Genomic DNA, 13,743 nt, shown 5'->3' with positions numbered 1-13,743 from the left:
CTCAGCACCACATACAAACAAAGATGTTGTGTCCGCTGAAAACTAAAAAATAAATATTAAAAAAAAAAAATTCATTCTCTCAAGAAAAAAAAGACCTGGCAATGGGGGAATTAAAAACCCCAATTTAAGAAAGGAGGGATACATTCTTTTTAGAGACAACAGATTTGTTTGACAGAATGGCACGCACATAAAAATTTATGAGCATGAAGTTTGAGAAAGTATGTCTGCAAGCATTTGGGTGAGATAAAAAAGACTAAGTACAGCTTGATGAGAATAAGCTATAGACTGGCCAAAGAGATGTTCCATTCCAGAGAACCTCAACATATGCACATTCCTGGGAATTCTTTCAGATAAACTTTCATGACAGACCACTTGGTCACTAACTGTCAAAGGCAAGGAGAAGGTAAACTTAGTATACATAATGAGGCAGAGTACCCACACAAGGGTGTTATGCCTATGATGTAGGGACAGTATCAAGTGAAGCATCACTACCTAATGTGCAATCTGGGGTTGGGGACAGCACTTGTGTCCAAGTTGGGGACAGCTCAGTGGTAAAGCACTTGCCTAGCATGCATAACACCCAGAATTAAATTCCCAGCGCCATGCTCCCCCCCCAAGTCATAATCCATTGCTTTAATAAAGGGTTCTAGAATCTTAAGATTTAACTTGGTGGGTCCATTCTGGTTCTTTAAAGATCAATAACAGTCCTACAATATATTTACTACAGAGACTAAGTGGCCTTAGGAAGCCTCCTATCACTTGCATTTAAACCAGTGGTTCTCAAACAGGCAATTTTGCCCCTTAGGGGCATTCGGCAATTTCTGGACACATTTTTAGTTGTCTCAACAGGGAAGAATCTGCTACTGGAATCTGACAGGTAGAGTCAGAAATACTGCTAACCATTCTCAAATGCACAGAACAGGCCCCACAACAAAGCATTATCTGGTCCGACATGTTGATAGTGGTAAGGTTAAAAAACTCTGGTTTAATGAAAGAGTAAAGGAGATTCAAGTATTGAAAGACTCTATTGGTATTTAGGATCAGATGAACTACTCTCTTCAAACCCTGAAGGAATCTATTACTTTATTAATTCAAAGAGGGAAGAAAAAGAGTCTAGACAAATGAAAGAAAAAGCCCCTCTACCTCCCTGAAAGTGCTGCTGCTCTCACTAACACCACCTAATCTCAGCTTTCTTCAGATGCTTGCAGCTTCTTTACCCACATTCTGAAAAGTCTTAACAGCATGGACTTCCAATCACACAGAATGAACCAAGTCACTGAGTCAAACTTTATTCCTTGCTCCAAAAGCTAGCATATCAAATGCTTTTTTTCTCTAAATTAAAATTATTTCCTTGGTGTGAATAAATATCTTCTTGCTGCAAAGCCCCCAATTCTTGGATTGGTCTCAGATGAGCATTTCTGTCTTATGGTAAGTAGGGAAGAAACTCAGCTCAGGTGACCAGTCAGCCCCTTGGGAACATAAGGAGCCTTTTCTTGAAAATCTATTTTGATACTGCCTCTGAATCACTTACCTGTACATAAGAAATGAAAGAATAACACAAGGGAGTCAGATGAGAACCAGACAGCTTCACCTGCAGCACAGAAGGAAACCAATGTAACCATAGTAATAAAATGCTTCCCCTATTCTTAGGAAAATCATTTTCAACTTACCAGCTTTTCCATATTTTTTGGAATTCCTCCAGAACTCCGACACACCTGCAGATACTAATAAAAAAAGATTCCAGATTTAGTAAATTACCCTGTGAAACTACAGGTGACTCTTACAGTAAGCCTATGAGTGACTAATCACCTTTACTAGAGAGGTAAAAGAAAAATTCGTTGAGAAGCCAAGACACAATGCTTCCTTTCCCCCTCCTTCAAAGTTCCAAAGCTTCCCAGACAACAAGCAATGGAGGGTTTCTGACTTTGTCAGCTCATTGCTTTAAAAATACTTCAGGCCAAGAGTCCCTGCATCTAGAAAATCAGGGACTTGGTTAATTCTCTTAAAAATTTCCCCCCAAAGAGGCTCTTAGTATTTCTACTAGCATCTCAATGGCCACAACATTAGCTAGAGCTACATATTCTCAGACCTGGCTACACTGGTACAATGTAGGTTGGTCTTTTTTTTTTTTAAAGTTGTCTGTGCATTTTTAAGTACTCATTATGGATCTGTTGATAAAACTAAACTAACTAGTTCCTATCACCTTCTAAATCTGTTGAAAATCAGAATACTGAAAGAACAACAAAAAAAAGAGTTTCTTTGAAAATAGCATTCACTTTCTATCAGGTGCTAAAAACTTCACATACCAGGGAATAAAAGACCTTTGAAAGCAAAATTTACAATTACACTATCAAATGTTTTCCTTTGGCTGTGAACACACCTGCCACCTATTGAGCAAACTAAAAATGAATCCATGACTTGCAAAGGTAAGGGCAAGAGCTCTGTTTAGGGGCATCCTGCAGCAGTAGGCAGCTGCCTCAGTGTTACATCCTGACTAGCTGGGGTAGAATGGTGGGGAGTGATCTGATGGTTTCTTAGCTACTCACGTATCTGACAAGAGCTGTAAGGATGGTGTACATTTTGCACAGGTCCTTTAACAGAGTGTCCACGCAGCTGCCTGATGGCAGGGCTGTCTGCACCAACTCATGGAAAAATGTAAGCAGAGTTCCCAATTGTATGATGATGGCTTTCTCAGCAGGATTATTTTGTGGGGTTGCTTGAGAAGTTTCTGCTTAGAGGAAATGATATTGACATATTTCAACCAGTCTTATTTTCTAACTAACAGTAAAGAAGAACTAGAAATCAACTAAATAACCAATAGTTAGAAAGCTGGTACAGAAATGAGCATTCATTGTGCAGAGTGAATTGACTGTCAGTCTGTCATAAACTATTACTACCTTCTTCATCACATCAGAAATCTACCACAAAACCAAGTGAAAAATATAGGAGACTTAGCTCAAGGGTTCCACCTTTACACAATGGTCTAATTTAGATTTGGATGGCTTTGCTCTTGTCACAATTCCTGAAACTCCACCTAAAGTCATCTTACCTGACAGGGTTTCTTGGCTCACTTGTCCCTTAAGCTTGGTGATCAACCAGTCTACTTCTTCTAGGACTTTCTCAGCCTGACTCAGAACAAGTAACTGTGGAAGAAAAACATGCCTGGCATGGTTCACTACACACAGCTGTTGGGGGGAATACAATAACCATGGCTTCTATAGGTAGGTTATAGGCCTCCCAACAAAAACCACTACAAATGACTCTATGAAGTACAATGGAAGAAAGACAAAGCTATTTCCCATGGACTGGGATCAATACTTACACAGACAGTGGGGGCAGCCGTTTTCAAATTTACCATTGCAAAGTGGTTTGTTTTTTCTACTTCTACATCCTGGGGAGGGAAAAAGAGGTAAGACCTAATAGCAATAATGCTGATCCCTTGACCTCCATCCCACACAGGCTGTTATACTGAAGGTTTGCTATAGTACTTGGTCTATGTCTCCAAGCTGCCCATGAATATCCTGGGACAGGTCACGTAGCAGGGTGACAGGACTCTTATACAAAACATGCAGGCTAAAGAGCAAGTTCATCAAGCTCTTGCAAAACGAGGCATCCTCTAGGAGTATGAAGGAAAGACAATTCAAAGGTAAGTTATAACCCAGCATCTCCTTTGTGTGACTGTACACATATGCCTAACCAGAACATGTGGCTTATCATGTCCAAGGCACAACCAACAATCCTAGTGCTGCACATACTCCAAATAGCTGTACCACAACTGCACCCTTTTATCCATATGTCCTATTACTAGTCCTAGTCATTGGGTACAAGTATTCAGATCAAGACCCCTCTCTTTCTCATCCCACCAAGAAAACTGCTATCCTGGCTTTTAACATCAGATTACTTTTGTCTAATTCTTAACTTTATCTAAATGGACTTACACAGCATCTGACTCTTTTGTTCCCCATTATGTTTGTATGATCCTCTCGATGATGTTGCTGTAGGTCATTCTCACTGCTGCATAGTATTCCACTGTGTGGCTATATCATAGTTCCTTTATTCATTCTACCAATGAACACTTAAGTTTGTTTTCACCTATTAAAATAGTGCTTCATTGATAATTGTTCCATGAATTTCTTTAGGAATGGAATTGTTGGGTCATAGACTTATGTTTAACTTTAGTAGTTAGATATTGCCAGTTTTCCAGAGTGGTCATACCAATTTACACCTTCACCAGCGTTAAAGGAGAGGTCCAACTGCTCTACAGACTGGTCAACATCTGGTATTATCTATCTTTTTCCTGTTGACCACTCTGGTGAATATGTAATGAATATTCTTTTCTAAATACTAATTTGGTGATGATGATTTTACATAAAGCCTTTAGGTAATGTAGCAGGAAAACTTACCCCGGCTGTTTTCCTTGCAAATCTTAGATGTCCAGGATAACATCTGCACAAACTAAATGAAAAGTCATTCAGATATTAAAGAAATATGCTAAGAATGGGGGTTGTCAGAACAGAAGAGTCCTAGTCCTTTCTGAGCCTAAGCAAATCACCTGCTAAAGATAAAGTCCAAAATTACAAATATTTCTTTTGGTACTGGGGACTGAACCCAGGGGCACTTTCCCATGGAGGTACACACTCATCCTTTTTTATTTATTTGAAGACAGAGTTTCACTAAGTTGCTTAGGCTGGCCTTGAACTTGTGATCCTCATGTCTCAGGCATGTGCCACTGCTCCTGGTGAAACTGTAATTACAAGATAGAATATGATTTAATTTTGAACATCTATGCCCTCATTAAGGGCCAAAAGGTCCTGGGGAATGGATCTGAGTCCTTGTATACGGGTTGGTTTTTTTTTTTTTTTTGGGGGGGTAGGGTTTTTTATTCCCTTCTTTTTTGGAACTGGAGATTGAACCCAGGGCTTTGCAAATGTGAGGCAAATGCTTTGCCACTGAGCTACATCCCAGCACTGAGTCCTTGTATCTGAAGCTTCCTCTGCCCCCACTGTGCTACCACTGAGATCTCTCTTTTTCCTTCCTGGCCTACATACTTCAGACATCTTTTTTTTTTTTTTTTTTAATATTTGTTTTTTTAGTTGTAGATGGACACAATACCTTTATTTTATTTATTTATGTTAATGTAGTGCTGAGGATTGAACCCAGGGCCTTGCACGTGCTAGGCGAGTGTTCTACCACTGAGCCACAACCCCAGCCCCATACTTCAGACATCTTTAAGGATATCAGGCTAACAAAGATGTGAGGAAGAGGAAGGGCCTGACCATAACGATATAAGAATTAGCTCTTAGGAGCCAAAGGTCAAAGGAGATTAGAATAGAATGGAACAAAAGAAAGAAAAAAGAGAGGTAAGGACTTCAACTTGATTTCCTTGCAGAAATAGAGGAAATTAGGAAAAAAGATATAGTAGGAGCACACAGGATTCCCTGGCTCCTGGGAATGCTCGTTATCATCCTAATGGGAAATTACTCCTGATGTAGACCCAACAAGTGTGGCCTTTCTTACTCTTCATGTGTGTATACACGCATTTGTGAGTGTACACTCAAATGGGGGCACAATTCTATGTATATGTGGGCACACCCACATACAACCTATCTAAGCAGAATGCTTTTTTAAAAAAATATATTTTTTTAGTTGTAGATGGACACAATATCTTTATTTTTATGTGGTGCTGAGGATTGAACCCAGGGCCTTATGCATGCAAGGCAAGAGCTCCACCACTGAACTACAACCCCAATCCCAATGCAGAATGCTTTCTGCATTGGGTCTATGGTCATGCTTTTCTGACTCAATCATCCTTTGTTGAACTCCCCCGCCCAAACTCAATACCAGGTAAGTGCTGAGAAATCCAATTACTGAACGTCAGCTACCCTATTGATAATTAGCATACTTTCAACTTAGAAAATAAAGGAAAACACCAAAACCGGGGAAGAACACAGCTTAAGAATGTTGAAGTCATCAAAGATGTTGTAAGTGTTTTCTGTAGTGTTTACAGTTTACCTTGGACAGTGATCAAATAAAAGTACAATCTTGTCCTTATATGGCTATATGTGTTATGATAGAAATAATATATAGGAAAATACATCTTATGGTCTTATTAATTTGAGTGTAAAATTAAATATATTTAAAATAAGCTAGGCTTCAGAGAGAGATCTTTTACTACGCAATACTCCTTACCTTCTGAAGGCTGGTAAATGGGACTGAACAAGCAGTGCTAGTACCTGAGGGGAGGAAGGCTCCAGTAGCTTGGACAAGTTGGAGAGAACACTGACTAGGAGGAGGGCTTCTTTACTATTAAAGTCTTCCTCTTCACTGCTAAGTAAATTCAATAAGGACCTCTGAGGAAGGAAAGTATGCACAGAAATATCAATAGATATATTCCAATCAGAGAGAAGAGACACCTAGTTAGACATTTAAGACTGTGACAGAAAGAATCTAAAGCTACCAAAATTCCAAGAGGACACAATCTGAAAATGACCTTGCATTGAACCTGTTTTCAACTACAAACCTGAAAAATTTATTGAAAATATGAACTCTTTCCTCTCCAACTTCCCACCAAATATACATTAAGAATAAATAGCATACAATTTCTGGTGGTTCTCATCTCTCTGAAGCCTATCTACTAAACTCATGTTATGTTTAGAATAAGCCCCAAACCCGGCATTCCCTACAGATCTTCTCTGTTAACTTAAATACCACGTGTTTTTTTTTCATTTGTCTTTCCCTACTATGATGTAAGCTTCATAAGGACATGAATATTTCACTTTTGTTCCCTGCTGTATTCCCAGCAACACTTCCTGATAAGCAGTAGAAAATTTAAAATTTATTAAGTAAATGAAATCCTTATGATAGAATATCTTGATATTCTGACAATCTGTTAGAAACTAACAAGTTCCACTGTTAGTTTCTACATAATCTGACAAAGCTTAATCATACCACAGACTCAAAATCAAAAATCACAACACCTATCTCAGCTATCTCTTCATGTCATCTCAAACAGTGGTTCTCAGAGGCAACAGGTAGGATTTGCTTAGATAAAATACACATCCTCATTAGGATCCTTTTAAGAGCTGTTCCATTGCTTCAGTGTTGCAGGGGGGAAAAAAAACTGCTCTATTTGTTCACATTCTGCCCTTTGTAAGAATCCTCAGGCCAGTACAACAGCTTCTTACCTGAAACTGCCGGATCTGGAAAGCTGCTCTTTGAGTGACACTGACATTTGCATCTTCTCCCTCATCTCCTTCCTGATCTGTGACATCTAGAAACAGAAAAGAACTCTATTTGCTCTGAAGGTGACTCATTCTGTGTTGGACTTTAAAAAGCTAAAATTTAAGAAATTCAAAAGTCTGGAGGCAGATTTAAGTGTATTTCTAAAATCCTTCAGTTATTTTACAATCTATTTTCCAGCTGTCATTAAAATGTAAACTATTAAGTATGATCCTGTATCCACCAGTTATTACTTCTCAACATCAGGATTGTACTCAGGTGTCCTCTGGTAGGTGAACAAATATGATTAAGGAGCATGGGTAAGAAGAAACTTAGAACAAGCAATTTTGTTGACACTGAAATGCCCACCTAGTGCCCTGAGGAACTGCTGGATCTTGGGCTGATAGAACTGTTGCACAACACTGAATATCTTTTGCAAACCCTCCAAGCACAGCAGTGAGATGCTCTTTCCTTTCTCTTTCTTTGCTGACTCTTCCACTGAAGTAGGGATTGAAGTGTATCTCCACAGCAAGACTCTGAAAGTGGAAGGTGTGACAGATCACTTTTAAAGACTGGACCATTAAAGTAGATTTACATACAGTAAACTTTGTATCCTGGAAGTGAACAGTTCTATGGATTTTTTAAAAGCTTACACAGAGGTGAAATCTCCTCATAATCAAGGCATTTCCATCACTCCGAAAGTTCCCTTGTGCTCCTTGGTAGCCAACACTCTCACCCATTTGTTAACAACTACTGATCTGATTTTCTGTCCCTACAGTTTGACTTTTTACAATACATAAAAGTGGCATCATTCAACATATAAGTTCGAGTCTGGCTTTGTTAACCCAGCATATGCTTTTGAGATTCACCTATGCTGAGCACTATTCCATTATGTGGATACACCATAGTTCATCCACCCATTATTCATCCACTGGGATTCTTTACACATTTTGCTGTTACAAATAAAGCTGCAATGAATCTTTGTGTGCAACCCTTTACATGAACAGTTGCTTTCATATATAGCAGATCAGGTAGATTATATGGTAGGTGCGTACTTAACTTTTCTTCTTCTTTTTTTTTTCTATCAGGGATTGAACTCAGGGACACTTAACCTCTAAGCCACATCTCCCATCCTTTTTGTTTTTTGAGACAGGGTCTCTCTAAGTTGCTTAGCGACTCACTGCATTGCTGAGGCTGGTCTTGAACTTGCAATTCTCCTGTGTCAGCCTTCTTAGTGGGATTATAGGCATGTGCCACAACATCTGGTTAACTTTTGAAGAAACTGTCACACTGTTTTCCAAAGTGGCTGGACAATTCTAAACTTCCACCAAACGTGTATACACTTTGATATGATCAACGTCTTAATTTTAGACATTCCAATAAATTCTTAGTGATATTTTTAAGTTTTGTTTTTAGTTGTTGATTGGCCTTTATTATTTATTTATTTATATGTGGTGCTGAGAATCAAACCCAATGCCTCACAAATTAGGCAAGCACTCAGCCACTGAGCCACAATCCCAGTTCCGTGCTTAGTGATATTTCATTATGACTTTGTTGTACATTTACCTAAAGGTCATGTCATCTATGCGTTTAGTTGCCATGTCTATGATATTTTTGGGTCAAGTGTCTACACAAATATTTTAGCCATCTTTTTAACCTCCCCGTTGTCCCTGTAGGGTGGGGTGGGATGGGATAGGTGGAGAATATGCTGGGGATTGAACCCAGGACCTTATGATGCTAGGCAAGTGCTTAACCAGTGCTATACCCCCAGCCTCAACCATTTTTAAATTTAGCTGTTTCTTCTTATAGTAAGTTTGAGAATTCTTTATATAATTCTGATTATCAATCTTTCATCAAACATGTTTTGCGAATATTTTCTCCTTATCTGTGGCTTGTTTTTTTCTCTTAAAGTTTTTGGAAAACAGAATTAAGAGTATTTCTCGGGCTGGTATAGCTCAGCAGTAGAGTGCCTGCCTAGCACACGTGAGGCACTGGGGTTCAATCCTCAGCACTACATAAAAATAAATAAATAAAATTATTAAAACAAAAAGTACTTCTTATTTTTCTGGATTGTGCTTTTGGTGTTACAGCTAAGAAATCTTTGCCTAAAAAAAAAAGATCACCAGATTTTTCTTTTTGTTTTCTTCTAGAGGTTTTATAATTTTGTTTTATATTTAAGTATCTAATCCATTTCATTAATTTTTTAAACATGGTATGAGAAATGGAGAAAGGTTCATTCCAGATCCTTCACCACATAAATTTTAGAATCACTGTCAATTCTTTCAATAAAGCTTAGTAGGAGTTTTTATTTGAGGGGGTTGCTGGGGATTGTATCTTTAGTCTCTGTATGCTAAGCAGGTATTCTACCACTAAGCTACACTCCCATTTTCCCCTTGATAGAATTTTGACTGGGTTTATGTTGAATCTGTCAGTATTGAATCATTCATTCAAATACAATGTATACATTCATATACAATGTATATCTTTCAATTTACTTGGGTCTTCTATGATTTCTTATTAATGTTTATTATAGTTTTCATCATACAAGTATTGTATGTTTATTAGATTTATTGCTAAGCAATCCATGATATTGTGATGCTAGCATAAATAGTTTTTAAAATTTCCATTTCCAATTATTTACTGCTGGTGTGTTAACTAAAATATTTTTATACTAAACATATTCTACAACCTTGTTAAATATTTAATAGATTTTATAACTTTGAAAAACTCTTTTGAATTTTTTTGGAGAATGTTAATTGCCTATGAATGAAGACAGTGTCATTTCTTTCTTCCCAATTTGGATGCCTTTTCTTTCTTCTTCTGCCGTACTGCACTGGCTAGGACCTTTGGTATGATGTTAAATAGTAGAGGTAAAAGTACAAGGTGGGAAGGAAGTATTCAGTCTTTTCATCATTAAATAAGAGTTAACTATAGAGTTTTTGTAAATTCTCTTTACTGAATTGAAAAAAAAATCTATTTCTAGTTTTCTGATACTTATACCATGAATTTATGTTGAATCATAATTTTCTATACTTATTGAGTTGATCCAGATAGTTTTCATCCTTCAGTTTGATATGCTAATTACATTGGTTGGTTTAGTGAACCAACCTTGCATTTCCACCTAATTATATTATTCTTCACGTTGTTAAACTTAATTTGCTTGTCTTTTTTGCATCTATATTCATGAGGGAAATTGTACATAATCTTTTCTTCTATAAATGTCTTTTTCTGGGTTGATATTACTAATCTCATTAAAGTGAGAAAATGTTCTCTTTTACCTTCTGAAGTGTTTGTACAGAATTGGTATTATTTCTTCCTTAAATATATGCCTGGGGGTAGGGTAGGTACCAGTGGTTGAACCCAGAGACACTTAACCACTAAGCCACATTCCCAGTCCTTTTTATTTTGTATTTTGAGACTCGATCTCCTAAGTTGCTGAGGCCCTCACTAAATTGCTGAGGCTGGCCTCGAGCTTTCGATCCTCCTGCCTAAGCCTCCCAAGCTGCTGGGATTACAGGTATAGGCATGTACTACTGCGCCCAGCTGGCCTAGTGTGTATTTTTTTTAAACATCACTTCCACTCTTTTTAAAATATTTCTTTAGTTACAGATGGACACAATACCTTTATTTTTATATAGTGCTGAGGATTGAACCTAGTGTCTTACACATGCAGGGCAGGTGTTCTACCACTGAGCTACAAACCTCAGTCTCTTGGCTTAGTGTTTTAAGAGGGAAAAAAAAAAAAAAAAATTTTTTTTTTTTGGTACTGGGTATTGAACTCAGGGACACTTGACCACCGAGCCACATCCCTATCCCTTTTTTATATTTTACTTAGAGACAATGTGCCTCACTGCTGCTGAGGAGGGTGAATTTGAACTTGTGATCCTTCTGCCTCAGCCTCTTGAGCTGTTGAGATTATAGGCATGTGCCACCACTTCTGGCTTAAGAGAAAAATTTAAATCTCAAGTTTAAATTCTTTTGTAGAAGTTGGATTTACTCATGTTATCTAATGCTTCTTGAGGGAACTTTCAAGAAATTTGGGCATTTAACTCATGAAGTTTAACACACAAAGCAGCTATTATCAATTTTTTAATAGTTGTAGGATTAATAGTGATATTTCCTCACCCTCACTTTTGATATTTGTATTTTGTGTCTTCTCTCATTCTGATTAGTCTGGCTAAGGTTTATTAAACATATTCATCTCACAAAAAAATAGTTTTCTTTCCTTTTTCTCTATTATTTTGATTTTCATTATCAATGATTCTGTTTGTCATTATTATTTTCTTCCATCTATTTTCATTTTAATTTACTTTTTCTATTAATGTATAAGCTTTTATGTAGATGAGATTTAAAAAAAAATCGACTATAAATTTCTACCTGAGCTGGGGGCGATGGTACACACTTATAATCCTAGTGGCTCAGGAGGCTGAGGCAGGAGGACCCCAAGTTCAAAACTAGCCTCAGGAACTTAGCATGCCCTAGGCAACCTAGGGAGACCATGTCCCAAAATACAAAAAAAAAGTGGGGCGGGGTAACGGCTGGAGATGCAGCTCAGTGGTTGAGCCTCCCAGAGTTCAACTCCTGGGAAAAAACACATCTTCCTAAACAGTACTTTGGCTGGATTATACATATTCATATGCTACATATTCATTATTATCCTTCAAAGACATTTTCTAATTTCCTCTATGACTTTCCCTTTGACCTTGACTAGAGGTTATTCAGAAGTACATTTAATTTTCAAATATATGAGGATTATCCCACTATCTTTTTTGTTTAGTTCTGTGTGGTTGGAGAACCAAATAATCTCTATTTTTAAAAATTTCTGGTTTATTTTATGGTCCAAAGTACAACTTGGTGACTGAATCATGCGTACATAAAAAGACTGTGTACTTGGAAGCTGTTGTTGAGTGATTTAGGTCAATTAAGTCAAACTGCAAGACGATATCATTAAGGTCTTTTATTTCCTGATTTTCCATCTACTAGTCTTGCTCATTACTGAGAAATGACTAATAAAAAGGTTATCTTCAGGGCTGGGGTTGTGGCTCAGTGGTAGATGCTTGCCTAGCACATGTGAGGCACTGGTTTCGATCCTTAGCACCACATAAAAACAAATAAATAAAATAAATGTACTGTGTCCATCTACAATTTAAAAAAATATTAAAAAAAATAATTTGTCTTCAATTTTATTGTCCCTCTCAGCCCCGCCCACTTTATGTATTCTGGGTCTTTGTCAGGAACACTTACATTTAGAATTATTATGCCGACTTGACCAACCATTTTGTTTTGGCTGTGCTGGGGAGGGAATCCTGCACCTTAAGCAGACTAGGCAAGCACACTTTACCATTGAACTACATTTCCAACCCAGATGAAATCATTTGTTCATCATTTAATAATATCCTGACCTCTTTTTTACACAACTAACAACCTATACCAAAGTAGGATTAGGAAAAAACCCAACTTCAGTGATTGTACTTTTGCTCTTTAGGCATGTCCAACTTCAAATCACCTTCATTCACATTCCTCTCTTGAAGAATCCATGGCAGATAAGCAAGTCAACAAGTTTGAGAGAGGAAGTGGCTTACCGAGTTATGTCACAGAGGTTCTGAAAGATCTTGTCTAGGTTTTGGCCATCGGGGCCACTAACATGTCCTGTTTCTTTTAGCTGCTGCACCTTCTGCAGAGCAACAGTCACTGCATAGCGCATGAACTCATTGTTGGACCTCAAAACTGACAGGCTCTCTTCGTGACTTTGGGTACTATCCCTAGAGAGAGAAAGACAGAGCATGGGGAAAAGATTCCTCTATTTACTGGGATCTGCAATTAGGCTTCCTAGGGAAGAACAGCAGCAGCCAGCAAGTTTTAAATGGCAGACTCTATGAAAGCCTTTGCTAGAGTTACTGCCATGGTTGTTCTTTTACAATCATTCTTAGTGTCTGTTTTTTTCTCTCTCCTATAATCCTTACTTTGATAAAATTTGAATGTCTAAGTTTACATAGATTTTCTTACAATACTATTGGAATTCATCTCTCTAGTTAGTCCATTGTTTCTGCTTTTAATAATTTAAAGCGCCTCTTTAAAATGCCTACTTGTGATTGTCCAGCTTTCATTTTAAGAAAATTTAAGCCTCCTTACATTTCTTACTATATCTACAACAATATTTGTGAATCTAAACTAATACAAGTGAACCTGCACATGAAGAATTATCTTTACTAGGCTGTCGTCTTTATACAATCAATTAGAACCTTACCTGAAAAGAGCAGTAAGAAGATCAGAAACAAATTTCATGGACAAAAAACTATCATTTGTTTTGTTGGTCATTTTAGCTTTGCCTTTACCAGCTTTTTCGCTAAGGATGTCAGAGAGTTTCTTGTAACACATGAATAAGCTCAGAACCTCCTCAAACTTATTCTTACTGCGTAAAAGGAACAAAGATCAGAATTATCATGGTTTGATGTTACACATAATAATAAGAAATCACAATGCTTCTTAAAATGTCATATTTTAGATATAACATTATGAGTGGAC

General features: G+C 37.5%; 1 protein-coding gene across 2 annotated transcripts in view; it reads right to left on the bottom strand.

Moving 5' to 3' along the window:
• Fanci (FA complementation group I) overlaps window positions 1-13,743 on the bottom strand; it is a 71,299-nt gene that overhangs the window by 4,437 nt on the left and 53,119 nt on the right. For both annotated transcript variants that reach the window (XM_046437136.2, XM_058577173.1), the window contains exons 23-34: window positions 13,466-13,630; window positions 12,801-12,980; window positions 7,588-7,754; window positions 7,185-7,270; window positions 6,234-6,350; window positions 4,404-4,455; window positions 3,489-3,616; window positions 3,323-3,391; window positions 3,050-3,143; window positions 2,547-2,728; window positions 1,671-1,724; window positions 1,532-1,591 (exon numbers count right to left, since the gene is read on the bottom strand). In XM_046437136.2, the coding sequence (XP_046293092.1) occupies window positions 1,532-1,591; window positions 1,671-1,724; window positions 2,547-2,728; window positions 3,050-3,143; window positions 3,323-3,391; window positions 3,489-3,616; window positions 4,404-4,455; window positions 6,234-6,350; window positions 7,185-7,270; window positions 7,588-7,754; window positions 12,801-12,980; window positions 13,466-13,630 (1,354 nt within the window). The remainder of the gene's footprint in view (window positions 1-1,531; window positions 1,592-1,670; window positions 1,725-2,546; window positions 2,729-3,049; window positions 3,144-3,322; window positions 3,392-3,488; window positions 3,617-4,403; window positions 4,456-6,233; window positions 6,351-7,184; window positions 7,271-7,587; window positions 7,755-12,800; window positions 12,981-13,465; window positions 13,631-13,743) is intronic.

The sequence above is a fragment of the Marmota monax genome, unplaced genomic scaffold (assembly GCF_021218885.2).
Source record: "Marmota monax isolate L192 unplaced genomic scaffold, Marmota_monax_Labrador192_F-V1.1 WCK01_AAM20220418_F8-fsc00005, whole genome shotgun sequence".
NCBI classification, from domain to species: Eukaryota; Metazoa; Chordata; class Mammalia; order Rodentia; family Sciuridae; genus Marmota; species Marmota monax.
This window is presented reverse-complemented; position numbering and strand designations above follow the sequence as displayed.